The sequence below is a fragment of the Manacus vitellinus genome, unplaced genomic scaffold (genome assembly GCF_001715985.3).
Source record: "Manacus vitellinus isolate BGI_N305 unplaced genomic scaffold, ASM171598v3 scaffold_52_pilon, whole genome shotgun sequence".
NCBI lineage: Eukaryota > Metazoa > Chordata > Aves > Passeriformes > Pipridae > Manacus > Manacus vitellinus.
Genome location: NW_021940628.1, coordinates 2,060,498 through 2,086,888, shown reverse-complemented (window position 1 = coordinate 2,086,888; position 26,391 = coordinate 2,060,498). Strand labels below are relative to the sequence as shown.

The 26,391-nt window shown below is 50.8% G+C and overlaps 1 protein-coding gene across 1 annotated transcript; it reads left to right on the top strand.

Moving 5' to 3' along the window:
* GRHL3 (grainyhead like transcription factor 3) lies at positions 1–26,107 on the top strand. The gene is made up of 16 exons (XM_018081314.1): positions 1–85; positions 10,553–10,739; positions 11,439–11,500; positions 13,050–13,395; positions 13,645–13,724; positions 15,290–15,443; positions 15,927–16,038; positions 16,190–16,284; positions 17,850–18,008; positions 18,564–18,642; positions 19,029–19,162; positions 19,819–19,853; positions 20,530–20,618; positions 20,745–20,830; positions 21,649–21,713; positions 25,403–26,107. The coding sequence occupies exons 1-16, from the start codon at positions 69–71 to the stop codon at positions 25,515–25,517; spliced, it is 1,815 nt and encodes a 604-aa protein (XP_017936803.1). The 5' UTR covers positions 1–68; the 3' UTR covers positions 25,518–26,107.
* Positions 26,108–26,391: the final 284 nt, after the last annotated feature.

Genomic DNA, 26,391 nt, shown 5'->3' with positions numbered 1-26,391 from the left:
GCAGGTACTAGAAGAGAGCGGTCACCGGGATTAGCTGTCTGCGAGCGTTTGGGAGACCCAGGGGAAATATGTCCAATGAACTTGAGTAAGTGGAGTTGGTTGTTTTGTTTTTTTTTTTTCTCTCTCTCTCCCCTCTCCTGCCGGGGCTGCTCCGGGGCTGGAGGAGACTCCTGAGTTCTCTGCCTGCCCAGCTGTTGGCAAGTGCAGTTTTCCACACTTTCTGTCCCTCGGTGACCTGTTGCTGCTCTGAGGAGGAATCGCTTCGTAGTGGTTTTATTTAGGAGTTGTTTAAAGTCCTGGTTCCTTTCTATCCCCAGCCTAAAACTTGACACATGGGGTTTCTGTCTAGAGGCAAGTCTGCTCTGCCTCTATCCAACAAGATCTGACAGGAGCTACAGCATTTTATTTTATTTTATTAATTTTAGAAAATGTCTTCCACAGTATTTACCAGTTTCTAGTTTTTGAGGGTAGGGGTTGTTGTGTCATATTCTTTTTTTTTTTTTTTTGTCGTGGTTGGAGGAATTTTTATTGGGGCTTGTTTGCTTGTTTGGGAGGATTTGTGTTTTGCTTTCGGTTGTTTTGTTTGGGTTTGGTTTTTTTTTTAAGTAAACGGATTCACACTGTGACCCCATCAAAGAATTGTAATTGATTTTTTCTTTTTTTTCCTTTTTTCTTCTTCTTCTTTTTTTTTTTTTTTTTTTTTTTTTTTTTTTTTTTTTAACAAGAAAAAGCGTTTTAACATATTGATCCTGCATAATTCTCCCTTCTGATTTTGGCACTTCCAAAACATTTTTGGACTTTGGAGGCTGATGGTATCAGCGCAGCATATTATGCCTCACACCTCCAAAATAAAAGCAAACAAATGTCACATTGGTATGACAGGGTGTAGGAAAGGCTGAAGGAATATTGAATAATGCCAGGGAATGCTGCTGTCAGTCCAGTGTTAAAGAGCTGTCTGGGCGTAGAACCCTGTGTGAAATACTTGTGAGTGAAATAATTTAGCAAGAAATCTATGTCCATATATATATATATATATATATTATAAATAAATATATATATATACAGGTATGATTACACATATGGTGCTTAGGAAGGTGTTTTTTTGGATGAAAACCACATGCCTGTGTGTGTGTGTGTGTGTGTGTGTGTTTACAAGCCTGGCAGAGCTGCTGTGTCAGCTAATCCCTTCCTAATTAAGAACCCTGAAAAGGCGCAGCAGTAATTATTATTTTATGTAAATGCTGGGATCAATCTGCTTGGATTGATTAAGAGCCGGTGACTTAAAGTTTTCGCTTTCTGAAGTTTCTGGGTAACTGAGAGGCGATGTTTTAGAGATTCAGGAGTCGTGCTCGCTCTCAGAGTGCCCGGAGTGTGTGTGAAGGGCTGCGGAGGGACATTGATGTATTTATCGCTAATTAGGGCCCGGGCCATTACGTTCCCTGCTGAATTACACGGTAGTTTGGCTCCTGCGCTGCTAACGGGCCGTTAACCCCGCGCCTGAGAAAGGGGAGCCGAGGGAGCAGCACCGCCTTGGGCATTCCCATCTCGGCTCCAAAAGCCGCTCTTTGGGACAGACCCCCGGGATGGGGCTGGGTTTGCTCACCCCTGAAGGTAAAGGGCCCCGTGCGAGGTTTTTCCATAAGTTGATCCCGAGGATTCGCCTGCAGAGCTCCGTGAAAATTCCGCTTTAGTTCACTGGGGGGGAACATTCCCTCGGGGGGTGGGTGCGGCAGCCCCATCCCGCTGGTGCCTGGGCAGGGGGCAGGAGCTCCCCGGGGGGACCTGCTGGGATCACAATGGGCCTGGAGCACCTCGTGGAAAACTCCCCAGGGGCTGACGGGGAGCGCTGATAGGAGATAAGGGAGCTGGGAGCAAAGGAACGGCTGAAACCTTCGGCTTTGGGGTTATTGTGAAGGGGGAAAGGTGTCAGGGGGAGGAGGAACCTTAAGAAGAGGCTGCTAAAGCCCCTCATCTGAGCAATGGGGCTCTGAAGGAGCTGTGAACTCCTGGGTGTAGCTTTCCAGACACCAGGAGCAGCGCTTGGAGGATCTGGAGTGGCTCTTTATCCACTCCCTACCTCGGAGGATGGATGGGAGTGAACATGTGCCCAGATGTGGCTGATGTTAAGGGCGCTGTGATATCCCCATGGACTGGTCCTGTCACCCAAAATGACAGGGAGAACAATCTCATCTCTCCCTCTGGGACTTTTAATTTCACAGGAAGGACGGGGGAGAGACTGGTGTGCCATGGGAGAATGGGATGTTTTGCCTATTGTAAAATATTCTAACTGATAATTTCCATAGTCTTCTAAGCTGAACTTCTGTCTAACTCTTGGCAGTGTGTGGGCTTGAAAGAGTTAACCAGGAGTTACTCCCAGTTGTGGTTTTGTGGTCGAAACCATGATCGCCAGAAGCAAATTTTTGTCATGCATAAGGTGTGTTATTAAAACTTGAGTTATGCTCCTGGTGAATGAAAAGTTAAAGCCCTTTTATAAAATCCTGGCAGCAAAGCACACAAGGGATAACCAAGCTGGAGCAAGTGAGCTTTCAAGGGAGGCTGAGCTGGAGTTGTTGTGTTTTTTTTTTTCAAGTTATGTAAAGAGAAGGAGAGATTTGTAAATTAAAGAAGCAACAATCAAATAACTGCTATGCAATTCCTAACAAAGAAGTAAAAGCCCTCTGAATAAACTCCAGACTCAAAGCAGGGGTAAATCAACATTTACATAGTATCTCTGCTTTGATGCTCTGGGTCACATTTTCAACTGATTGGTACATGGGAATGATTCCAGGGAAATTTGTGGAATAGAGACAGTCACACTGATGAGGATCTTCTCCTGCTTTGTTCTGGCTGGTGTTTAAATTGTTGATCATTGTCAGGTATTCATCCAGAAATGCACTTGTACTTGGATTGCACCTGTGAGCACTTGGGTTCAGCTGACTGGCAGGGAGAGGGATCCTGGAGCAGTGTGTGCTCAGGGATGAAAAACACATTAATCACTGGAACTGATTATTTAATGTATGGTTGTATTCCATCTGAGGCTCCATTGCTAACAGCCAAGTTTGAAAGATAAGAAATGAGAAAGACTACTGGAAAAGGATGGATATAGATTGGACATTGGGAAGGAATTCTTCCCCATGAGGGTGGTGAGGCCCTGGCAAAGGTTGCCCAGAGCAGCTGTGGCTGCCCCATCCCTGGAAGTGTCCAAGGCCAGGATGGATGGAGCTCTGAGCAACCTGGGCTAGTGGAAGGTGTCCCTGCCCATAGCAGGGGGTGCAACTGGATGATCCTTAAGGTCTCTTTCAACCCAAACCATTCCATGGTTCTGTCGTGGTTTGTTTCCTGTTGTTCTTTAGGTGTTGATGTTGTTCTGGCTGGTAGCTGGTTATGGGGGGGTGAGGGGTAGCTCTGATCCAAAAATAGTCCTTATCCCCCTTAGTTCCTAACCATGAGTGTTCAGAGGACAAGAGCAGCTGTCATTTACCCAGGTTCCAGCCTCCTGCTCCGTCAACTTTTTGTTTCTTTTCATCCTTCTGCTTTTTGCAGTCCAAGTGCTGATGCTTGTCCCTGCTCTCCAGAAATGCCTTCTTTCATAGGGTTATACCTGCAATGGGATGAATCACTTTTGTTTGGCAAAAACACTGTTTGAAGCACATTATGCTGGTTTGTTGTTTTGTTGGGTTTTTTTCTCTTAACCAGCAAAGCAAAAGCCTCGTTGACCTTGGGGTGTGTGTTCACAGGACACTCTGAATCACAACAGCTCAGAGGGTATGTGCAGAGTGCATCAGCCAGGCACGTTCTCCGGGATGACAAATCCCTCCAGGATGGGAAGACAGAGATAAAAACCAAAGGGCAGAGCCCACCCTGGCTGTATCCCAGCTCTGCAGACAGTCCATGCTGCAGCTGAGGGAGGAGCAAGGATGGAACAGGACAGGGCAGGGGAGCAGCTGCTCCGTGTCCAGTGTCCTGCCCTGACACGGCCTCCTGGAGCCTCTTGGGCAACAGGACTCCCCTTCAGCAGCCTAAATCCAGGTGCCAGGTTTGATCCCTGACTGAACTTACAGGCAACAGGGAGAGGTCAGCACATCCCAGACTAAAACAGGAGGACCAACTGTCCTGTTGGCTCTTGGGGCACGTTGGGAGCCCGAGGCTCAAACCAGGGCTCTGGAGTTAAAACCTCCCAGGGGGTCAGTGTCCATCTCTGCTCTCACTGATTCCTTAATTCTTCTTTTTCACACAGAAACATCATTTAGTGTGTCACTGCAGGCTCCTCTGATAGGATGTGATGAGGGAAGCATGGAAACTTGGGTTAAACTGGGCTCTGCTCTCAGTACAGTAGCACATAATAACTGGATTAAAACCAGATTACCTGAAGAGCAGCAAAAAAAGAAACACATTTTCTTACAGAAGATTTCACGTCCCTTTATTGATGCCATTTTTGTTTTGTTGTTTTTTTTTTTATCCAAGTCTTGTAAAACTGATATTTTATTTAAAAGCCAAAGCTCTTGGAGTTAGGGACTAACAAAAATTAAAAAAATAAAATGGCAAGTAGGAGGTAGGATTTTGCATGTGAAAGCAAAATCATAGAGAGAAATTCATAGGCACTGAAAACAAAAAAAAAATAAGTGAAAGCACCTAAACTCTTGGAGTTATGAAACTCTTCTCATTGTGTATATTCTTCTTTATGGTGTGTGAAGGACTGGGAGCTTCAATGCAGAGTGTGTTGTGTGTTGGTGAGATGAAGGTTTGTGTCCATGAATACGTGTATATAAGGCATCTTAACTGTCCATAATGAAAGTAAGAAAGAGAGTGAAGTTTACACTGATATCTCACAAGTGCCAGGTGGCAGCAGATGCTCAGGGCCTGGTTTTGTGCCCTCCCTTTGGAGGCAGATGGTCCTGAAACTCAGGGCACCCCAAAAAGGAACTGTCTGACATCACAAACTGCTTCTGGAAAAAAAAAAAAATCAGCTGTAATTCCTGAACTGCAAACTAATTCTGTGCTGTAATTTGTTTTGTTAGGCAGGGGAGGCACTAAAGCAGGAATCATTTGTGAAATGGGATTGTGTGGGTGGATCCCTCAAGGGTGATGTTATCAGGTAAAACACAAAACCAGCTGGTGTCCCCCAAACATCACTCAGCAGTGGATTGTCTCCTGGAGCCCTGCAGGCTGAGGAGGCAGGAACCAGAGCAATGGGAAGGTTTATAGCAGAGGTTCAGGGCTGGTTCTGTTCTCTCATCTTGGCTGGGCAGCCTGGGATAAGGCATTTTGAAAATCCCTGTGCCTCGGGTTCTCCTCCTGGGAGAGTGAAGAGCTACAAAAGCAGGGAGTTAGGCTGCCGTGGAAAAAAGGAAGAATATTGAGTTTAAGGGTTATAAGGGTCCTAAAGAGCTGTAAGTAACCTAAAAAGGCCGGGAGACAGCTGAGTTCCCTGGATATTTTGCAGGTAGCACCTGCCCCTGGATGGTTTGTCTGGTTCCACCATGGATTCAACCCTGCAAACTGTTCCAGCTGGTTCCAGCTCCACGGGAGAGCTGGAGTTGGGGGATTCAGTCCAAGAGCTTGGCAGGGCTCTGCCTCCAGCACAACACATCCCCAGTCCCCCCTGCTCCATCCCATCCCATCCCACCGAGGACACCCCACACCTTCCCCATGGCATGGCCAGAACCAACCCACCTTCCTGGGGTGCTGAGCTCCACTGGCCACCCACTGAGCCCTTTTGGGAACCAGGAGCCACTTCCCAGAGATGCTCATGATGGCCCCTTCTCTTCCCATCCCATCCATGGCACTTTCCTGCTCTGCTCTCCCTGCAGTCCCTGCCCTGTGCTGTGCCCCTGTGCAGGGCCCAGGCTGGCTGGGATGGGTTTCCTGGCTCGTGCCTGTGCCACACGGGGCTTCCAGGGAAAAGAGAAGCTCCTGCTCTGTCTGGGGGTGAGCCTTTGCTGAGGGATGGCTGGGAGCACCAGGCTGTGCTGAGTTAACAACCTGCACTGCCCCAGGGGCACAACCTGAAATGCCCCTGCAGAACCAGTGACAGAGCCCACATTGTTCTCCAGCTGCCAGAGAAAATATTCCAATCCCTTTGGCAGAGCAGGTCAGGGGCTGTGAGATTATGGTATCCTGGGCCTTTGCCTATGGATTGACACTCTGTTGTACTTGGCATGTTGGCAGAGCTCTTTGTCATTAGTCTGTGTTTGTTGTGTTTCTTTCTGTGTTTTCTTTTTTTCCTGGTTCTGTCTCCGTTTGGATTTTTGCCTGACTGGGAATAGGCCTGTGACAACACACTCACTGCTGGCTGGGCTGTCACCTTGTCTCCAGGTGTGCTTGTTTATTGAACTTGGGCAGAAAGGGTAAAATCAGAACTAGCCGAGAAGTTTGACTTTGGTTACGAGGCCACTTTGTGGGATGCTCTTCTTCCTTGACAAGGGTTTACAGGCCAAAATCTCCTCCAGAAAGCATTTCACTGGCCTTGCTCTCTCCAGTGCAGTGTTGACCCTCCCTATATTTCTGATAAGAGGCTGTTGGGGAACATGGGGTTCTTCAAGGGGGAGGTGAGTGCAGTGCACAAAGCCAGAGCTAAAGAAAGACCCCTCCTGAGCTGCCTGGGGTACCTCCAAAGTCCTCCAGGCCAGGGTCTCTATTCTGTGGCTTTGAATTCCTGCTGCTGGTTGCCGTGGATTCCCTGCTCCGTTTACAGTGTGGTGTTGCTCTGTAGCCATCAGCATCTGGCAGGGCTGATATTTAGGTTGGAGGCTTAATCAGTTGTAGGGGAGAGAACAAAGACAAGCAACACAAAGCTTAAAGGCCGGCAAAACCTCCCACAGAAACCCAACAAAAGGCAAAAGGAATACAAGGGTTTCTTTCCTGCTTGGCTCATCTCCCCACCGAGACCCTTTGGGCACATTCTCCTGTTTCAGCATAGCCCTGAGTGTTTATTCATCACCAGGAGGCCACTGGTATGGCAGATAAACAGGGGAAACAGAGATGGGGTGGGATGGAGCGGGAAAGGGGGCCGAGATCACCTTGTGTCAAACTCGGAACTGTTTGGAAACAAACAGGCTGCTCCCTTCCCAAAACCCTGCTCTGCTTTGCACATGACCCCGAGGCTCCAGCAGGCAGGGAGGGAGGGAGGGAAGGAGGCTGCAGGTCCCACGTGTTTGTGTTTCCCTGGGTTTGAGCCACAGCACCTTTTGCTTTGCCAAACACAGCAGGGAGTTTGCAATGGGCAAACACGGCCCAGCCACAGGGAAGGGGCACCGCAGGGAGCGAGGAAAGTAAAGTTCAGGTGTGTTTGGATCTGGATTTGGGTGCCTCTTTCCTGCCTCTGCCCTGCACAGAGGTTCCTAATGCGATCTGTGCAATCTCAGGTGCTGTGGGAGCAAACTGGTGGGACGGGGTCCTGTCATGTCATGGACTGAAATGCATCTGGTGTCAAAAAGGTGCCTTAAACACGTCACCATATCTGCTTATCTCCTCACATCACCCTCTCTTCTCAGGTACTGGTTAGCCCTGCTGACCTTCTGGAGTAGGGTCAGAGCAGAGCTGGAAAAGTAAATGGGATGGGGTCTGCCCTGCACCTCGTCTGCAGAGTGTGCTGAGGTGGTTCCCGTGGCTCCAATCACGTATTTCAGTGACTTCAGGGATCATACAGACTCTGGAACAGAAACAAGGTGGAATAATTGTGCAGTCCCCATCATTCCACCTCTGTCCCAGTCCTCAGCGGGTTCCAAGCATCACAGGAGGCCTGAAGGTCCCAGTGGTCCTACTGGAGTATCCTAAAATGCTGCTGTCCTAATCCTCCCATCCCTGGAGTTTCTGCTTCGTGACAGAAGTGCCATGAGGCAAAGTGTGCCCACATTTCAGGTCTCTCAAGTTCACTTTAGGACAGTGCCCTTGCTGTGTGCCAGGCTGGGGGCGAGGCAGGTTTCCCACTCTGCTCCAAGGGTGGTTTATCCCAGCAGAGTTGTGGGGCAGGCAGGGATGAGGGGGAGATGTCTGTGAGCTGCCTGATGAAGCTGCATCTGAAAATGAGATGCTGGGTCCAAGGGCACTTTTCAGAACTTTGTGTTCTTCACTAACTGAGACCTCAAGCTCCCCCCCAAACTTCCCTCTGCCCCCAGAGTGCAGAGCAGGTGAGAAATGCTGACAAGGGGACAAGGCAGGGAGGCAGGAGGGAGTCACACAAGGAATGCTTCAGGTGAGGGACAGTAAAGCTCCAAAGCATTTTTTTTTCCCTTGTCATATCTGTGCTTTTTCAAGCTCCTGAGTGCTCTGTTGCTACATCTGGCCCCGGTGTGTTTATCTGTGTTGATTACGAGTGATAGGAGCCGAGTCTCACCCTGAGCAAGCCCTGGTGCTGCCTGTTCTTCCTTGAGGAGATGGGATTGAGAGCGGGTGAGGATTCCTGTCCAGGCAGGACCCAACAGCCCATCGCCGAGTCGGCAGCAGCGAAACCTGAGTCACGGCGAGTGCTCTGCTCGGAGACAGCGGCACTGGAGGGGAGGAGGGAGGGAGGGAGCAAAGGAGGGAGGAAGGGCTGCGTGAGAAACGCTAAAGACAACGAAACTCCCCAACCACCCGCTGAGGTTTCACGGTGCTGGTGCATCATCCCGGCGTGAGGGAGAAGAGGAGCAAACTCAGCATCCCCGTTATCCTGCTGGGCGAGGGGAGCAGGTGGAAGAGCTGCTCCCTGGACCAGCCTGAGCTCAACCACGTGAGCACAGAAACCAGCGGGATTTGGGTGCCTCGGGCCACCAGCAGAGCTGTTTCCAGCTTCTCTCCCGTGCAGCTCAGGTGTGGAGGGAAGAGCAACTTATTCCTTAATAAAAGGTGCCAAGGAAAGCAGAGGCAGCCCTTGATGGCCCCATCCCTGCTGCTCAGCCAAGGAGAGCTCAGGAGCATCGCCAAAGCTGTCCCTGTGTGGTTTATAAGTGTATTCCCTGCTGGAGACGTGGCAGTGGGAGAGACTGGGGGGTGTGCAGGAGTGAAACCAGGCTGCCAGGGGGGATGGACCAGCATCCTTCACCCCATCCAAGGTCCACCTCTGTGCCCTTCCAAGGTTCCATCCCAGGAGCATCTCCTGAACCCTCAGCTTTGCCCCTGCCAGCATGGGCAGCTCCCTCAATGCAGGCTGGCACTACCTGCCAGGGTTTCCAGTCATGGAGAGTTTCAGAGGTGCCAGGTTCCTTTCAAGAGGAATTATTGTTCTCCCAATGATTCACTTAAAAGTCTAGACCAGGATTTATTATAAACACAAGGAGAGTAGCTTAATGAAAACAACATATTCCTTATAAAAATACCACTAAAATGCAGCATTCACTGCCTTAATTCCTGTAGATTTTCTTCACCTTCCCATAAAATACATCAGCAACTGATGTCATGATTTAACCCCAGCTGGCTCTTGGCGACTTTGGAGATTTAAAGAAATCTTCTTATGAATTTTTTTAAACCTCTTCTGCTAAAAAAACCCTGTTTGACCCTGCTGAGCATTTCCACTTGGAGGAAGAAGTAATTTTTGTCCACGGACTTGTTATTTTATGCTGAGTAGTGTGAGCTGTGGTGGTGACACCGTGTACACGTGGCTGAAGGGTGTGACAGGAGCACAGCCACTGGCTCATCCTCTGTGGTTTGGTGGATATTCGGTCAAAGGTTGGACTCCATGATCTTGGAGGTCTTTTCCAACCTTAATGATCCTCTGATTCCATGATTTTGCCCTCGGAGCAGGGGGAGCCTCCAGCATGGAGCACCCAGGGAACACACGGAGGTACTTCTGTGCTGGCTGCTGGTAGGGTTTGCTGGAGGAAAAGGAAAGATGAACAATGTTTGAGTAATTAAGTGTCTGACAGTTTATTAACATAAGATGGAGAGGCCTGGAGAAAGTGCCAGAAGAGAGGACAGGCAGGGCATTACTTCGGTGTGTTGCTTCCCAGCTCACGTAGTCCCATGAGCCTCACCTCTGCCAGGAATTTTTTAGTGGAAGGGAGGGGGTTGTGATCTGCCTGTCTGCTTCCCTCTGAGTAAAATCACATACAAATGATGGAAAAAATCCTTATTTAGATTAGGACTAAATTTAAAACCCGTGAACTGCAGCAAAGAGAATGGATGAGGTTTGGTTTCGTCTGGGCAGGGCAGGTTCTCTGAACACGGAGTGACAGTGTCTGTGAGTTGCACTGGCCTGTAGCTCCAAATTCAAGGAAAAACTGTGACTTTCCTGATCTCTTTTTACTGACCAACATCCCCCTGTGATGTGTGTGATGTGAGTGGCTGGTGGTGTGTGCTGAGGAAGGAGCAGGCGCAGACGATGCCGTGGTTCTGCATCCGTGGGGCAGGAGGAGGGAGCAGAGGCACAGCTGCCCCTGCATGGCCTCATTTTGGACACAGTTACAGGCAGGAGAGCTGGCATTCCCAAAGACTCTGGGAGTTAAGGACCAGGAAAGCATCCCTCCTCTATCCCAGAGCACCTTTGGGAAGCCCTTTGTGTGTCCAGCTGGGCGACAGGGAAATGGCCACGTGGAAAATTCTCATCCTTCACTCCTGGTTCCCTCTGTGTGCTCAGTTTTAGGTCTGTGCGCCTGATGAAGAATGACACCATGAACTTCCAGAAATTCCCCTACACCAATGAAGATGAAGCCTGGAAAACCTACCTGGAGAACCCCTTGACTGCAGCCACCAAGGCCATGATGAGGGTGAACGGGGACGACGACAGCGTGGCCGCCCTGAGCCTCCTCTATGACTACTACATGGTACATCCCCCTGGGAATGGGGCTGGGGGGGCTTTGGTCCCAGAGGAGAAGTGTGAAGGGAAAATATGTGTAAAATATGTGTAAAATATGTTTAAAATATGTGTAAAATATGTGTAAAATCTGTAGCACCTCAGGAGGGGACCCATCTCCTGAGCTCCTCCTGTTGTTTATGTAACGATCCTCAGAAGACCTCCAGTGCCACAATTACCCCAGGGCACACGGAGTAAACTGAGGCACAAACCACCATTTTGAGGGAATCCAGAACATGCTGAAAAACTGAACCCAGGTGTCTTGAGTCTCAAGCTGGTGGGTTTTTCACCCCACAGCTTTTGAGAGACGCGGGGCTGGAACAGCTGTCACAGACCCCAGCAGCTTTATTTTTCCAGTGCTGCTGTAGGATGGAGCTTCAAGAAATGTGGATATGATTTATCCCTAATTGAAACCAATAGGACTGATGTTCCCACTCACTTGGGTGCTTCTGAAGGTCCTTCCCAGAACAAGATGATGTGGCTTGCCTAAGGTTACTTGGGAATCCATGGCAGCAGCCCAGCAGGAGAGCCCAGCTCTGCTGTGTTTGTTATTCACACAGTGTTTTATCTCTGAGACTTCACTTGCTCACAGACAAGGCTAATTTTTGCCTCTGTTTTTCCATTAATAAAATCTAACAATAAACAACCCCTTTGTTCTGCCTCGCTCCAGGTCCCGAAGGAGAAGAGGATTCTTCCAGCTGGAATGATGGGACGCAACGAACTAGGAAAGAGGTTGGCTGCAGTTTGTGCTCTCTGTAGCTGTCTCCTTCTCCTGCAGCTGCTGGCAGGATGGGGCTCTTAGCTTGCATAAAATAGACATCAAAGCACAGTGTTATTACCAACAACAGTGCAGGTTATTAACCCTGAGACATACATTAAAATTCTTTAGGCCAGATCCCAAGCGGGTATAAATGGAGCTACACCCATTTACACACCTGAGGATCTGTCTGGCTGTGCTCAGAGGGGTTGTGCTGATTTGCAGCAGCTGAAGAATTTGTCTTTATTTCCTGCTTTGTGACAGCTGGAAAGGGCAAAAGGATTAAGCACTGGCAGCAAGAAGGGAATGGCCAAGTCCTCTCCCATTCCCTGGGCTGACAAGGGTTTCTGTTTCACTTCCTTACAGTCTCCCAGGGTTCTCTTCCAGTGACTCCATTTGTCCTTTGAGGTTTTCAGATAATTAACTATTAAATTAATGGCTCATTTGCCACTGTGAGTTCAGCTCCCCTGGATGTTGTGTACTTTGGCAACCTTTGCTGGTCGTCAGTTTTTAACTACTTGACAGAATAAGCCTCTTGAGTGATACTTCATTCCTTCTTCATAAGTAAACTGAATTGAGCTGATTTCTCCTCTTTGAAAGGCCTCTGCATTCTGGGCAGTGCTACAATTTTTATTAAGTGTGGATATTTCAGCAAATACCTGAAGGTGAAGCTCCAAGTGGGTGGGAGCTCCTGGCTCACCCTTGGGGTGGCTCCTGGTGCCAAGGGGTTGCTAATGTGGGGGTTGGTGTGTTTTCTGAGCCTGGTAACAGGGGCAGAAAATCCCCTTTTCCCAGGTCAGCCAGAGCTGCAGAGTCAGCAGGTCATGGAGTCACTGCTGCAGGAGGGACCAGTTTGGGATGCTGCACAAAGGGATGGTTTCCCTCTGCAAGGAGGGTGGTTTTGTAGGTTTTTATCACTTGGTAGCTCCTGCACTTTAAGTATTTTCTGCTCTGAAGAGGCCACTTCCAACACTACAGCCTTGTTAGATTTTCACTGATCTTGTTCTCTGGGAACTTTGCTTCCTAAGCTCCTGGAGTTTGTGAATTTGTATGAGAATTGTTTTTCCTTTAAAAAACAAACAAACAAACAAAAACCCAGAATATATTAAAAAAATCAACTTTAAGCATCAATGAGCCCTAAGAAGACTGAGATGCAAAGACCACATAGCAGTTATCTTTCTTACTGTCCCTGCTGCTCTGAGCATTTAATAGCCTAAATAAAGGAATAATGGATGTAGGCCCTGGATGTGCAGCCTCAAACCACGTCTAAATCATATTCTCTGATCCCATGTGATCATCCCTTATCTGCTGAGCACCTCTGGCTCTTGCTGATTGCACTGGGAGGTGTGGGTGGAGATCACCCAGGGGCCTGTCAGGTCTGCCATGCCAGGCAGGAGCTGACTCAAGGTCACCTGTGCAGTTTGCTCCCCAGCAGCACATCAAGGCACTCGGTTCCTGCTGTGCCAGCTCGCTGGGGTTGTCCACGCTCTGCCCCAGGTTGAGACAGGCCCCTTTCTCCAGCAGGCACTGCCACGGGATGGACTACGACCCAGAGATCGCCTCCTTCGACGGCTCAGCCCATCTCATGAAGCTCCTGTCTGAGAACGTTTCCATGACCCAGGAGTTCTGTGAGCCACAGAAGAAGAACGGCTTGAGTCTGGAAGGCGTCCCTCCTCCTCCTCCCCCTCACAAGCCAGCCCTGCTCCCTCCAGGCACCAGCAAGCTGGAGGCCACCCCAGACAACTACCTGGTCCCTGCTGGGGACGTGTACGACAACAGCTCGTTGAACTCCCTCTTCGAGAGCCTCCCCATGGCCCCGGCGCAGCAGCGGTGGCAGCCAGACAGCACCTTCAAAGAGGACCCCCAGGAGGTCAGAGCCCTTTCACTGCAGGAATTTGGGGGTCTACTTAGGGCTCTGCCCATGCTGGAGTCAGAGGGAGCTTTGCTTTTGCATTAGGATGCTGCTCCCGTGGGATCGTTGGGTTTGGAAGTGGGATAAGGCTTTGAAATGGGGGTCTGTGTTTTATCTGTGGCCTCTGTTGGGGCATCTGGGAGAAGGTGGATGGAAAAAGCTCTGGAAGGTTCTGCTTCTGACTGTTTTGTTTGCACCTGCCTGCAGTCGCTGCTCTTTAGTGACATCCTGAAGCCGCAGCCGGAGCCGCCCTGCCCCGAGAGTTACGGCACGGACGGTGTGAAGAGGTAACTGCCAGTCCCTGGGCTTGTCCAGTGAACACTGGGCTCTGTGTCCCTTCCCTGGGGAATGACTTCATCCCTTCCCTCTCCCCACTCCAGTCTGGGCAATGACCAGTGCAAATTACAGGGCTCGTGCTTTTCCAGAGACAATTTGTGTCTCCCCGGTGCCTTTGGAGCAAGTTGCTGTCCCATGAGCTTCTAGACCCAAAGCAGTTCATGTTCTCTGTGCAAACTGGTGTAAATTTGGTCACATCTCATGAGCACCTTGGCCCTGAGGTGTCCATATGAGGGTTTTTTGTGTTCCAGCCCCTTCCCAGGGAGCACTGCTTGGCTCCTGTGATACAGACAGATCCAGGTGGCTGCACCATCTTCCCACAGGCTACTTGGAATGGGGCAAATGACAGAGAAAACAAGGATTGCAGTTGATGAGGGTGATAATTACCCTCCTCCTAATCTAAGGTTTAGGTTCTCACTTAGCACTGTTAGTCAACCTTGATTTTAGAGGGTGCCAGTGCCTCTCATTCCTAAAACATGAGAGGGATGTCTTCCTCCTTTCCACCCCTCTCTCAGGCAGAGCCTCACTGCTCTAGATACTGCATCAAACCTCCCAGCAGGTAACATTATTTCACCTCCCACTTTTTATTTGCCTCCTGAGTCAGCTGACTGGGTGACTCAGCTGTCAGACGTGGGGATGTTCACACAGACACCAGCTCGTCTCTGTTCCCTAGTTGTGCACTGGAGTTCTCTGGCTCTCCTGGCTCTAGATAAGAGGAGCTGCCAAGCCAATCTTCAGAGGTGGAGCAGGAAAAAGATGGGTTGGTGACTGAACAGGGCACTTGGAGGTCTGTGTGAAGGCTCCTGCTCAGATTCCTCACAGCAGAAAGCAGCTTGAGCTGTGGCCTCCTGGTTTGAATGCTCAGAGGTGCTGGTGGATGCCCAAGAGCTTTTGAAAATCAGGATCTTCTCTCAGATTTCCTTGTCCACAGTGACACCTTTCTCTGTGTGATACAAATCTTTTCTAGCTTAAGACTAAAGTTGCTGCCCACCAGGCTGAGGGTTCCACAAGCTGGGCTTCTTAGTCCTGGATAATCAATGTCCTGCAGGTCCTCCTGCTTCGACAGGACCATCAAGGGACAGTATTCCTGGCTCAGCCATTTATGGGTGTGAATTTGGGGACAGGAATCTGAGTTTAGCACGTTGTAAAAGTCTCATAGTGGGTACCCGGTGCTCTGGTTTATGGTGTTGGTTGAGCAATGGTTCTGTTGCCATCCACAGAAAAATATTGGTTACAATCATGTCCAGGGATTTTTAAGCCAAAACCAAAGGGTAAAATGAGCCTCTTGGAGAACTGCTGCTCCCTGGGCTGTTGGGGAGGATCAGAATGTGCTGTGCTGGGAGGTGCTCGGTGCTGTCGGGGTGTGTGAGATGGGGAGCAGAGCAGAAACTCCTGTGTGTGCAGTGCCTGCAACCTGTAACCTGCAGGGGTGGAGGCTTCCACGGCTCTTGTTTTGCTTTTTGGAGTGAAACAGCAACGTGTGCTTATTCATCATTCTCTCTTTGTTCCGTCCAAGTGACTTTGAATACACGCTGGGGTCACCCAAAGCCATTCACATCAAGTCTGGGGACTCTCCCATGGCCTACCTCAACAAAGGACAGTTCTACCCCATCACTCTGCGGACAGCAGGAGACAGCAAATGTTTACACTTGTCCTCAAATAAAGTGAAGGTAAGAGCCAAGCTGACAATTTTGCTGACACGCGGAGTCGGACATGCAGCAATTCCACGGGCCTGGGAACAGAGCTGAGCATGAGTGATGGCTTTGTGGCTCGTGTTGGCTTGAAGGGATGAATGGCTTGGATTCACTCACAGCAAGGGAATCCTCTGATGCACAGGCTGTGTCCCTGGGCAGCTGGAACCTCTCACAGTGAGACCAGGGGTGCACAGAGGGCTGGCTGGGGGCCCTGCCGGGGAGATGGAGCTAGGGAGAGGTTCCCAGTCTTGTTCCTGGGATGTGTGGCCAGGCCTCAGAGCCACCCCTGGGACTGTGCTCAAATCCCTTCCCTTGCCTGCCTCAGTTTCCCCAGGTATAAAACCTCCTGTTTTCTGGGACACTGTGACACTTGGCCAGGGCACGGATGGAAAGGGCAATGCAGGCACCAAGCCCCAGCCTGCTGTGTGTGCTGACTGGGCTGCCCTGGCTGTGTTACAGAGTGTGGTGATGATCGTTTTTGACAACGAGAAGATCCCCACGGAGCAGCTCAAGTTCTGGAAGCACTGGCACTCCCGCCAGCCCACGGCCAAGCAGAGGGTCATCGACGTGGGTACGAGCTGGGTGGGGCTGGGGACTCCTGGCACCGCTTTATTAAATCACAAGGCTTTTTTTGGCCTTGGAGGGGCAGGATTTTGGGGAGCTGGGGAGCCTGGGGGATGTCTTGCAGCCTGAGTATAAACTGCCTCTCCACTGCCTTCCAGCTGACTGCAAGGAGAACTTCAACACGGTGCAGAACATCGAGGAGTTGGCCTACAACGCCCTGTCCTTCGTGTGGAACATCCATGAGGAGGCAAAGGTACCAACTGTGCGTGGGAGAGGGATGTGGGAAGCCTTGGTCTGCAGCAGCAGCTCCTCCCTGACAGCCCAGATGCTCCCCCCCACTCCTCAGCTGAAAGACAGGGAGAGTTCCAAATCCAAACAGTGCCATTCCAGCGGCCCCAGGGAGTGTTTGCCCGCCCGGACAGCGGGGAGGACACGGGGCTTCTCTGTGTGTTTAAGCATTGCCATTAGCTAATAAACACACTGGGTACACCCCAGACAGGCTCAGAGATGTTTTCTTAGTGCTGATGGATAACTCTGAAGAAAAGGTTTTTGCAGCAGCTCAGGGCTCTGCTCACATGTACCTGAAGCCTGTTTAAATAACCCCCAGCTCAGGGAACAAAGACCCTCCTTTCAAGGCAGCAGTTGGTTGCAGACATGACTGACCACCCTCCCGTGCCTTGTGTGATGTGGAAAGGAGCCAGGCAGGTCACAAGATCCCTTTTCACCTTAGAATCTCTATAAAGCTTAGAGCAACAACTTTCCAGCTCTGCTGTCTCCTCAGAGCCTCTCATTAGCACTTTGTGTGGATTGAGAGGAGCATGTAAAAACAGATGAAGGAAAGAAAAAAAGGAAAGCATAAATCCCCCATGTCTCTGAAGCTTGGGAAAACTCTGCTTTGGGATCTCAATAAGCCCTTCTTTAGCCCAAAGGCAACGTGGGTCTTTTACAACCCAAGAGGTTAACAAATGTCTTCAAGGCAAAGTTGTCAGAAATGGAAATATGTCAGGTATGTGGCAAGCCCTGGGGGCACCTCAGCAAAACTGGGTTTAACTCTTAGCAGAAACTCTGTCCCTGCACTGGCCTGGGGCAGGTAAAGGTGAGACTTCAGAGAGCTGGGAGGGCTGGGAGTGAGACAGGAGGGGTCAGGAATTTGGGTCGTCTGTGGCACCTGTTACTTCTCTCCTTCCAACTAAACTTCACACCACAGTTGAGTGGTTTTCTTTCTCATACTCAGGTACTGACTAGAGCTGACACTGGGTTTCAGGGCTGTAATCCTCAGCTGGAGCCTTGCTGAGGGAGCTGTGGGAGCTTCTCCAGCTGCAAATCTGTCCCCAGAGTCCAGAGGAATTTCAAGATCATACCAATGAGTTGGCAATTTGGAGATAAAATGTGGATTATAGCTGTGCTCAGCTTTTCTTCAAAAGCTTCCACTGGAGCTGGCTCCATCCTCCTGATAAAAGAGACCAGTGTGTGATGAATATTCATTTAAGCAGCAGCACTGCTGTGCAATTCCTGAGGCTGCAGCTTATCCCTCCTCCCTTCCTCAGGGGCTCTGCTCTCTGGGGGTCCCTTGCTCAAATGAAAGCTCAGAAATATCAGCAAGAACATCCCCAGGCAGAATTTTGGGAGTGCTGAAGAGCTGGAATAGGGGTAGGGGAACAAGACTGTGCTCAGGGTGGGAAACCAACAGCTCAGGTGCTGGGTTGGCACCGGGAGGGTTGGGAGGAGGCTCAGCAGCTGCTTTGGTGCCGTCCTGTCCTCCCTTTGCTGGGTGAGAACGTTGGTGCTGAAAACCTCATCCTCTGTCCCTGCTTGCAGGTGTTTATTGGGGTGAACTGCCTGAGCACAGACTTCTCCTCCCAGAAGGGGGTGAAGGGTGTCCCCCTGAACCTGCAGATCGACACGTACGACTGCGGCGGCGGCGGCAGCCAGCTCGTGCACCGCGCCGTCTGCCAGATCAAGATCTTCTGTGACAAGGTACAGCTCCAGCTGCTGCTCCAAGGAGGGTTCAGCCTGGTGGCCACAGGCTCCAGGAGTAAAGGCAGAAAGGTTGGGAGAGCCCAGAACAGCCCAGAGGTCAGGGCTGAGGACCCCTGGGCGGGGTTGGGTCTGCACTGAGGCCGTTGCAGAACAATCACTGATGAGTTCTCCCCAAATCAGACCTACCTGGGGTTGTGCCTCGCAATAAACTCTATTTTTCCGAAGTTTTTAAATATCAGAAGAGGTGAGAATTTCCTTCGAGGTTCTTCCCCCATCTCAGATATTTTTTCCCCGTGGAAAAATTTCTCACTGCTATTTTCGTCCACATTTTTTCATTTTTAAAAGCAAATTCTATTTTTGTTGTTTTGTTTTGGTTTTTTTTTTTTCTAATTGATAAGTTATCAGAGTCTTGGATGGCCTGTAGAGCCTCTGAGGTGATCATTTTTGAATAAAGGCTGCCTTTACCTTAGTGTGCTCCCCATCCAAGAGGCAGCCAGTGAACCCTCTCTTGGAATTCCCAGTGTCCTGATTTTTGCCCGATCTTGCCCACAGGGAGCAGAGAGGAAAATGCGGGATGATGAAAGGAAACAGTTCAGAAGGAAAGGAAAATGCTTGGACTCCAACAACAATGGTCAGTGCCTGTGTTTGTTACCTGATCCCAAGTGTGTTGAAATCCATGTCCGTTAACTCCCACGGGATCTGGCCCCGGGTATCCCAAGCCTGATGCAATCAGCACCACTCGGAAGCAGCCTGTCAGTCAGGTCCTTGCTGGGCTCCTACCAAGTCTCCCAAAGCCTTTTGTTGACACCAACCAATCCTTCTGAATCCCTTTGGACTCATGGCAGGACCCTCCCCAGGGCAGCCAGCACTGGGCAGCCCTGGAGACCCAGTTCCACAGAGCCCTGTCTTCACTCCAGTATTTCTGTTGGGACACTGTGGGAAGGCGCCTTCCCCTCTCTCACAGCTGCCTCTCACGGGGCCACCTGAACTGAGATGAACTGGCCTTTCCATCTGTAGGTCTGAAAGGCTGTTTGCTCTCTGGCTTCAGAGGGAACGAGATCACGTTCCTGCGGCCGGAGACCGACCTGGAAACGCAGCCGGTCCTGTTCATCCCCAACGTCCACTTCTCCAGCCTGCAGAGGTGTGGCACGGTGAGTCCCCGCAGAAAACAACCAACCTGCCGCCCTCAGCTGTCACCCCCATCATTTCCAGGCTGATCAGTCTCCCACACATGACTTGTGTCATGCAAAAATCCCAAACCAAGCCACAATTCCTTGTGGAAATGTGGTGAGCTCAAAGACGTGGCTGTCAGGAGTGGCCCAGTCATGCAACAGTGATGGGCAAGATAACCTTGCCAGGTTCCTTCCAGCCAGATATTCCTGTGGTTTCCAGGTATCACCTGCAGCTTCCACAGAGGACTGGAGTGGTAGCAAAAATATCAGCAGAAAGGAAACTGTAGAAAAATATGATTATCAGTCCCTGCATGTGTGGGACATCTCTGCCCCTCTCTACCCCCTTGAGCTGAAGGAAACCTAAACCCAGTGTCCTTCAGAACTCATCAGCATTCCTTGCCTCAGAAACAACTGTCCAGTTTGCCAAAAAGAAGGAATCTAGAGCAGTTCTTTACATCAGATTTCATTTGATCTAAGAAACACAAACAGGTGTTTGGGTTTAATTGCATAGGAAAACTGATGGGCTGGGAGAAGGAAATCACATTTAAGCTGTGCCTGTGTTGCCCCAGGCCAGCTTGTCTGGCTCACAGTGGTGCTGTGCAAACTCACAGATCCACGTTCCCCTTCCATTTCAGGCGCTCCCTCCTGCTGCTCCCAACGCTGCAAACAGGTAAGGACTGTGTGCATTTCCCACCCATCAGCTGCCCTCTGCCTTTGGGAATGTCCTGGCTGGCTGATGTCCATAGGCAGTGTGTCCACAGGTGCAAAATAACACGGCACAGTGTCTCCCTGATGCCCTTGAGAGTCAGAATGTGTTAAACTTGGGCCCAGAATGGACTCAAGGGCTGCAGAAACAGGGATCCATTTCTGTCCCTGTCACTGAGCCCCTCCAGTGTGAGCTGGTCCCTGACTGTCCTGCTGTTCTCATTGAGACAATGTTAGAAAGGGAAGATAAAAGATCACAACCATCACTGGAGGGTTCAAGCAGCCGGAGGCTGTAAAATAACCTGGAGTGAAGTAGAAATCACACTTGTGCTGTGTCTGAAGGGGGGGGAACCAGCATCTCCATGATCCACCATCTGGTGATATCAATAGAGAGACAATGGCACAAGGGTGCAAAAGACTTTTGTTTTTGGTGTGACACCAAACCTGTGGGTCCTCCCTGAGCTCCCCTTAGGCAGGAAGTCACGGCTCTGGTGGACACTTGCTGCTGCAATTACAGACCCATATTTAATTGCTGGTTGGTTGCTGGGGTAATTGGTTATTCAATCAGAAGTTCAGTTGCTGGAGTTATGTTGCTGGCTGTTGTTTCTGTGCTCCTGAGGGAGTTGTTTCCTGTGTCTCAGGCTGCCCCTAAAGCGGAGCGGCGCCTCCTTCACGGACGAGTTCGACCCGATTCCCCTGAAGCAAACCAAGGAAGAGGATCCCCAGAGAGGTAATCCCTGGGAGGGGAACCCATTCCATTCAGGCAAACCTTGGGTCTTGAATTCCACGAGGCCACGAGGCTGTGGGACCCTGCTGGGGGGACCCCTGAGTCAGTGCTGCCCCTTCTCTCCTCCAGTCCTGCTGTACGTGCGCAGGGAGTCCGAGGAAGTGTTTGATGCTCTCATGCTGAAGACACCGGATCTCCAGGGCCTCAGGACAGCTGTAAGTGCTCTCAAAACCCCCCTTGGGGAATGAGCAAACTGCAGAGAAAAGGGCAAGGTGCTGGGGTACAGCGGGGTGGAGGTAAGGCTGCTCCCATCTCCTGTCTGCTCTCCCTTGGGAATGGAAACGGAAAATGTGAGCAGCAGGTGAGTTCCACCAACAGCTCCTGGCATGGGCTGTGTTGGAACACACCTCATGGCAAGATGTTCTGCTCAGAGCACGACAGAACCTCCTCCTGTGGCAGCACATTCATATTTTCCACCATAAAACACCTTTTCCGTTCTCAAGGCTGGAGATGTGCGAGCTGGAGTCAGCTCTGGCCTCCTGCTGGAGTTCCCTGGCTGTGTTTGAGGAGCACAGACATATTTCTGTGACAATTATCAGCAGCATCTCTGATAACCCAGCTCTCTTTGGAGGCTGCTGGGAAGGAAGCAAACAATAAACCTCCCAGATTTGGGGTGGCTTTATGGCTGCACTTTAAGCTCTGTTGGTTTTACAGATTTTTAAAAATAGAGAGTTTGAAAAATGTCAGCACAGAGGATCCTTTGCCATCTTGTCCCTCGCCATCTCTCACCACAAAGAGGAAAAAAACTCTGTGGAAAATGCTTGGGAAAAACCTACAAACCTCCTATCATCCTAAGACCAAAACTGATCTTCCCCAGGAGGAAGTTCAGATCGTGGCTTTGGCCCCTTTTTTCTTGAGTAAGAGGGAGGGGGATCTTTTGCTGCTGAACACCCCTGGCTTGGTGTTATCTTTGATTTTTATCATGGGAATTTCATTTTACAAGTACAAAGATTTGCCATGTTTTCTCTCACAGATTTCAGAAAAATATGGGCTTCCTGAAGAAAGCATTTATAAAGTCTACAAAAAATGCAAAAGAGGGTAAGCTAATCTCTCATCTGCTTTCATGCTGTGCCTCCAAACCCCCCATCCTCTCTGGGACACTGCCATAGGCTCAAACAGCATTTTAACAAGATAATAAAAGGCAAAGCCATGTCAGGCTGTGCCATTTGGAGCATATAAAACTCAGATCTCTCTGGGCTTTAAAAGATTTCGGATAATACCTGTTTGTATTATATTTGTTTGGAGGGTGAAGTCTCCCAAGGAAAGGAAGTTGGGTGAAGGAGGAATTATTTGGGTAGTTTAATGGGTGATCCTTTGTGTCTCAGTCTAAAAGCCTGAGGTTATGGAGAACTTATCAAAGAGGGATCAATGTTTGCTTCTCCAAACCAACTCTGAAATGTCCCTGGCTCAGGGGGAGACTGTGCTGGCTCAGGTAATGCTTTCAGGGGGTGACAGGTGAGGTTTGTGGTAAATGTGAAATGGCTTCTCAAGTTATTCCGACGTGGTGCTTGTTAGGGATGGATCCCTGTGGATCTGCCCCATCCAGGCAGGGAATGGTGTGGGTCTGCAGGAGCTGAGGAGCTGCTGAGTGTTCCCTGGAGGGCAGAGCTCTCCATGAGGAGCCAGGTGCTGCTTTCAGGGATGCTTTCTGGACTGAGAACCCCCCCTGTGCCATCCCCAGCTCCGGCACCGAGTTCTCCCTTCAGCTGATGGAGTGGGAACGACTCATAAAGTGCCAGGCTTCTTTTCACAGAGCCCAGCTCAGAGCCCCTCCTGCAGAGTGAGTGAGATACCATCAGGCCTGGGCAGCAGCAGTGACTGCCTGGGAGATGAACTCATTGTTGTTGCTGGCCCTGGCCCAGCTCTGAGCATGGGGAGAGGCAGAGACACGGGGCTGACGACAGGTCCTGTGTTGGGCAGCTCTGCTGCTCCCACCAGCACGGCCCAGAGAGGTTCTCTGTGTGACAGCAGGGCCCTTGGGATCTGGGGCTTAGCCCAAAGCCCTGCTTCTGCATCTCCTTCCTGGTGGCAGTGGCGTGAGAAAAGTCCTAAAGGTCCTGGGTGGGATCTTCCACCTCGTTTGGTGTCACCATAACTGGATCCCAGGGGACTGGGCTGGTTTGCTTTGTGGGGGCAGAGCTGAAGGGAGGCCTGGAGGCAGCTGCAAGGTAGGAGGGGAGAGGCAGTGGTTGCTCCTCCACACTGGGATATGTCACTGAACTGGGAAGCTGAACCACCTCAGCTCCAAATCCAGAACTGAGCAACCTTTCCCTTTTAAAAACAGTTTTTCAATATGGCCCTAATTTTAGGATGAGGGATGGGCCATAGTGAGGCATCCAACTTTGTCAGGATCTTCTTCCACCTGTTCCTGAGCTCAGGGCCCTCAGCTCTGTCAGATGCTGCTCATCCATTAGCCCCAGAAACTGGAATTTTCTCCTCAGAGAAGAAGAGTAGCACTGGTGGAGGAGGGGGCTGTCCCTGCTCCTGCAGCCAGAGAGGGCCTCGAGTCTGACCTGGGAGAAGAACAACTGTGAGGGACAGGGGAGGTCAGTTTATTGTTCCAGCTCCAGGGCTGAGCCCAACCCCGGGCGTGTCAGCGGTGCTGGTGGCTTGTGATGTGGCCACCACAGGTCACCAGAGTGTCATCAGGCAGCAGCTCCTCTGAGGTGACTCCAGCTTGGGCTGGAGTGTCCTGGCCCAGCTGAGTGTCAGCATGTGCAGGGCAGGAGAGGTCCCAGCCCTGATGAGTTTGCAGGTGGACCAGGAAACAGCAGTGTTTCAGGGCAGAGGTCTCCTTAACTCTGTTTGGCTTTGACTCTGTTCATCACTTGGTCTGATACTTAGTGAATGTTGTTTAATAATGACTAGGAGGGAAAACAGGCAGGTGTCCTTCCAGCTCTTCCCCAGGATGGAGGAGCAAAGAGGTGTCTGATGAAGAGAAAAGGCCACGCCTGGAAATTAGTTCAAATAAATAATCTTGACACCTGGTTTGATGAAAGCTGGACGTGACCAGTGCCAGAAGTTACTGCTGAAGCGTGAGGGAGATAAAAGACACCTCCAGTGTGGTACAATGGCAGGGTCAGGCCCCGTTTCCTGCTCCCCCAGAGTTAATTTTCAATAATTTCATCCTATTGCTCCACCCTAAACAATCGTCCCTCGGTAATTACAGCTTGGGGGGCAGATCTTCATCTGGTGGAAAGTAGTGAAGCTCAGTGGTCCTGCCTGGCCTGATGGCAGGTGAGGTCCTACCCCAGCCACGGGCCTGCCCAGGGCCATGAGCTCACGCAGATGAACTCGGGCCCAGGGTGACTCAGGAGCAATAATAAGCAATTCCGTATCTTGGTGAGGTTTGGTCTAGAAAAACAATACAGGGCTCTCAGATTCCTAATCAACACTGCCTGGAATCGTTTGTGGTTGGGAAATCAGATGGAAGCACGGGAGCAGCAGGCACAGGTGACTCCTCTGGCTTCCTGCACTGAGATAGGCAGAGATAAAGGGAGCAGCTCTGCTGCTACAAAGCTTTTTGTGACATCCCACCCTTGGGAACCCTCAGAGACTCTCTGGGGCACCTGTGGGAGGCCAGACCTGGGATCCAGGGCTTGGGCACCCGCCCCTGGGTGCTGGGGCTGGGGCTGGGATACAGCCACAGAGGTTGTCATTCCCCAGGGACACCCTGGATGGATCAGCCCCTGTGTCCCAGCCTTCCCCTGTGCTGGGTGGGCTGTGCCCCCCAGCTGTGCCCTGACAGAACTCCCAGCCTTGGGCAATGTTCTGGGCACCCCTGAAAGGCAGCACCGAGCCCTGGGCACGGCTCAGAGCAGAGCAGCCCAGACACGAGGGCAGAGCTGCCACTCCAGGGCTGCAGGGTGGGCTGTGAGGAGCCTGCCCTGCCCCTGAGGGGTTCCCTGGGGGGCACCAGGGCCCCCTGTCTGTGCTTGTTGAACTGCTGGATCTGTCAGAGGCTCAGCCTTCCTCCTTTTCAGTCTTGGCTTGAGGAGGGTTGCACAATTAACGCTCTTGCCCCACTAATGACCCCAGTGGGAACCTGGAGGGGTTGTTGCTTCCTGCAAAGAAAGAGCATTTGTTCTTTGTTTCCTCCAGATTTCACACTGGTTTATGGGAACACTGTGGGGTGATGCCAGGCTGCCCCTTCCCGTCACAGGACAAGGGGCTCTTGCCTGGCACAGAACCACAGCCTGGGGTTTAAATCTGCCCTGGAAATGTTCCCTTTTCCTCGTGTCTCCATGGAATTGATTCCTGCTCAGGGAAGCTGAGGCATCTGCAGCAGGGCTGGGATCCCTGGAGCACAGGGAGGGATTTGCCATGGGCTGGGGGAGTTCCTGCAGAAGGGGGTCCCAGGCAGCACTCGGAGGCAGTTCTGGAAAGGAGAAAGGCCTGTCCCAAACCACTTCCATGTGCTCCCAAAGCAGCCTCAGCTCCTTCAGAACAGCCCTGAAAGCACCTGGGTGGGAAGGGAGGAGTGAGCAGTTCTGCTCTGAATTCACACCCTGATAATCCAGGGGGATTTGCCTGTGGAGCCAACGCTGGGCCAAGGCATGTCTGGGAGAATTGTGAAAAGCTCAGCACTCAGCAGGACCTTCCCTTGTGTTGTGCTGTGGCTTTAACCCATCAGTTAATTAATTGATTAATGGTGGCTAAGCCCCTCGGGCTGGGCAAAGTGGACCTGCTTTCAACGTGCTGACCCAGCCCCTCTCCCTCTCCCGTAGGATCCTGGTGAACATGGACAACAACATCATCCAGCACTACAGCAACCACATGGCCTTTCTCCTGGACGTGGTGGAAGCAGAGAACAAGTTCCAGGTCATCCTCAAGGAGCTCTAAAGAGCCTCAGGCAGCACTTAACTGGGACTTCTCTCCAAGCCCACGGAGCTCAGCCTCATGCCCCTTCTTGTTGCCTTGACTTGAACCCCCCGTGGCTGGGGCGGCCTCGGGGCCGGGCCACGGAACTGCCTCGAGATCAGGGATGGATGTGAACGTGGAACTTCGCTCTGCTGGGCTTATTATTATTATTATTATTATTTTTTATTTTATTTTATTTTATTCTCTTCTGGCGCTGAGGGCCTGACCTGCTGTTTCAGAGCTGGGGACACCAAGTGACATTAACAGGCAGAGAGACCAGAGTTGGTGGCCTTGGCTGTGACTGATCCTACCCCAGGTCTTGGGTTTCTCCCAGACCACAGAACCTTCTGACTGTTTCCAGCTCTGAGCTTCTCTCTGTCACAGAGACTCTCACAGATGCATTTTCAGCTCCCTGTTGAACGGACACTGCCTGCTCCCACCCCCTACCCTGCCACATCTCTGACTGTAAATACCACCAAGGCCTCCACAGCCCTTGTTTATACATTTCTGATGTATTGTTCCTTTTGTATTTTATATATGTACAAATATGCATTGTTTTATATTGGACTCAGTACGGTGACACAGAGCATTTCAAACACAGGCTGCTTCACATTTCTCCGTGAACTCCTTTTGTAACTGTGTTGTTGGTTTTGTTGTTTTGGATATTCCGTAGCAATAAAGGTTCAAAGATGGAAAATGAGCTGTTTCACCCAGCTCTGGAGTCGGAGTTGGGATGGGCTGGGCAGGAGCCAGGGCAGGGACGTGACCTCAGAAGCACCCAAAGGACTCGAGGATGGTTTTGCAGCAGCTGTGATCCTCCTCCCTGTCCTGCTGGACTGTTTGAACTCCTCACTCT

Coding starts and splice junctions, on each gene's coding strand:
- GRHL3 (XM_018081314.1), top strand. Junction 11,501..13,049: donor CGCAACGAACTAGGAAAGAG/GTTGGCTGCAGT, acceptor TTTCTCCAGCAG/GCACTGCCACGGGATGGACT. Junction 21,714..25,402: donor TACAAAAAATGCAAAAGAGG/GTAAGCTAATCT, acceptor CCTCTCCCGTAG/GATCCTGGTGAACATGGACA.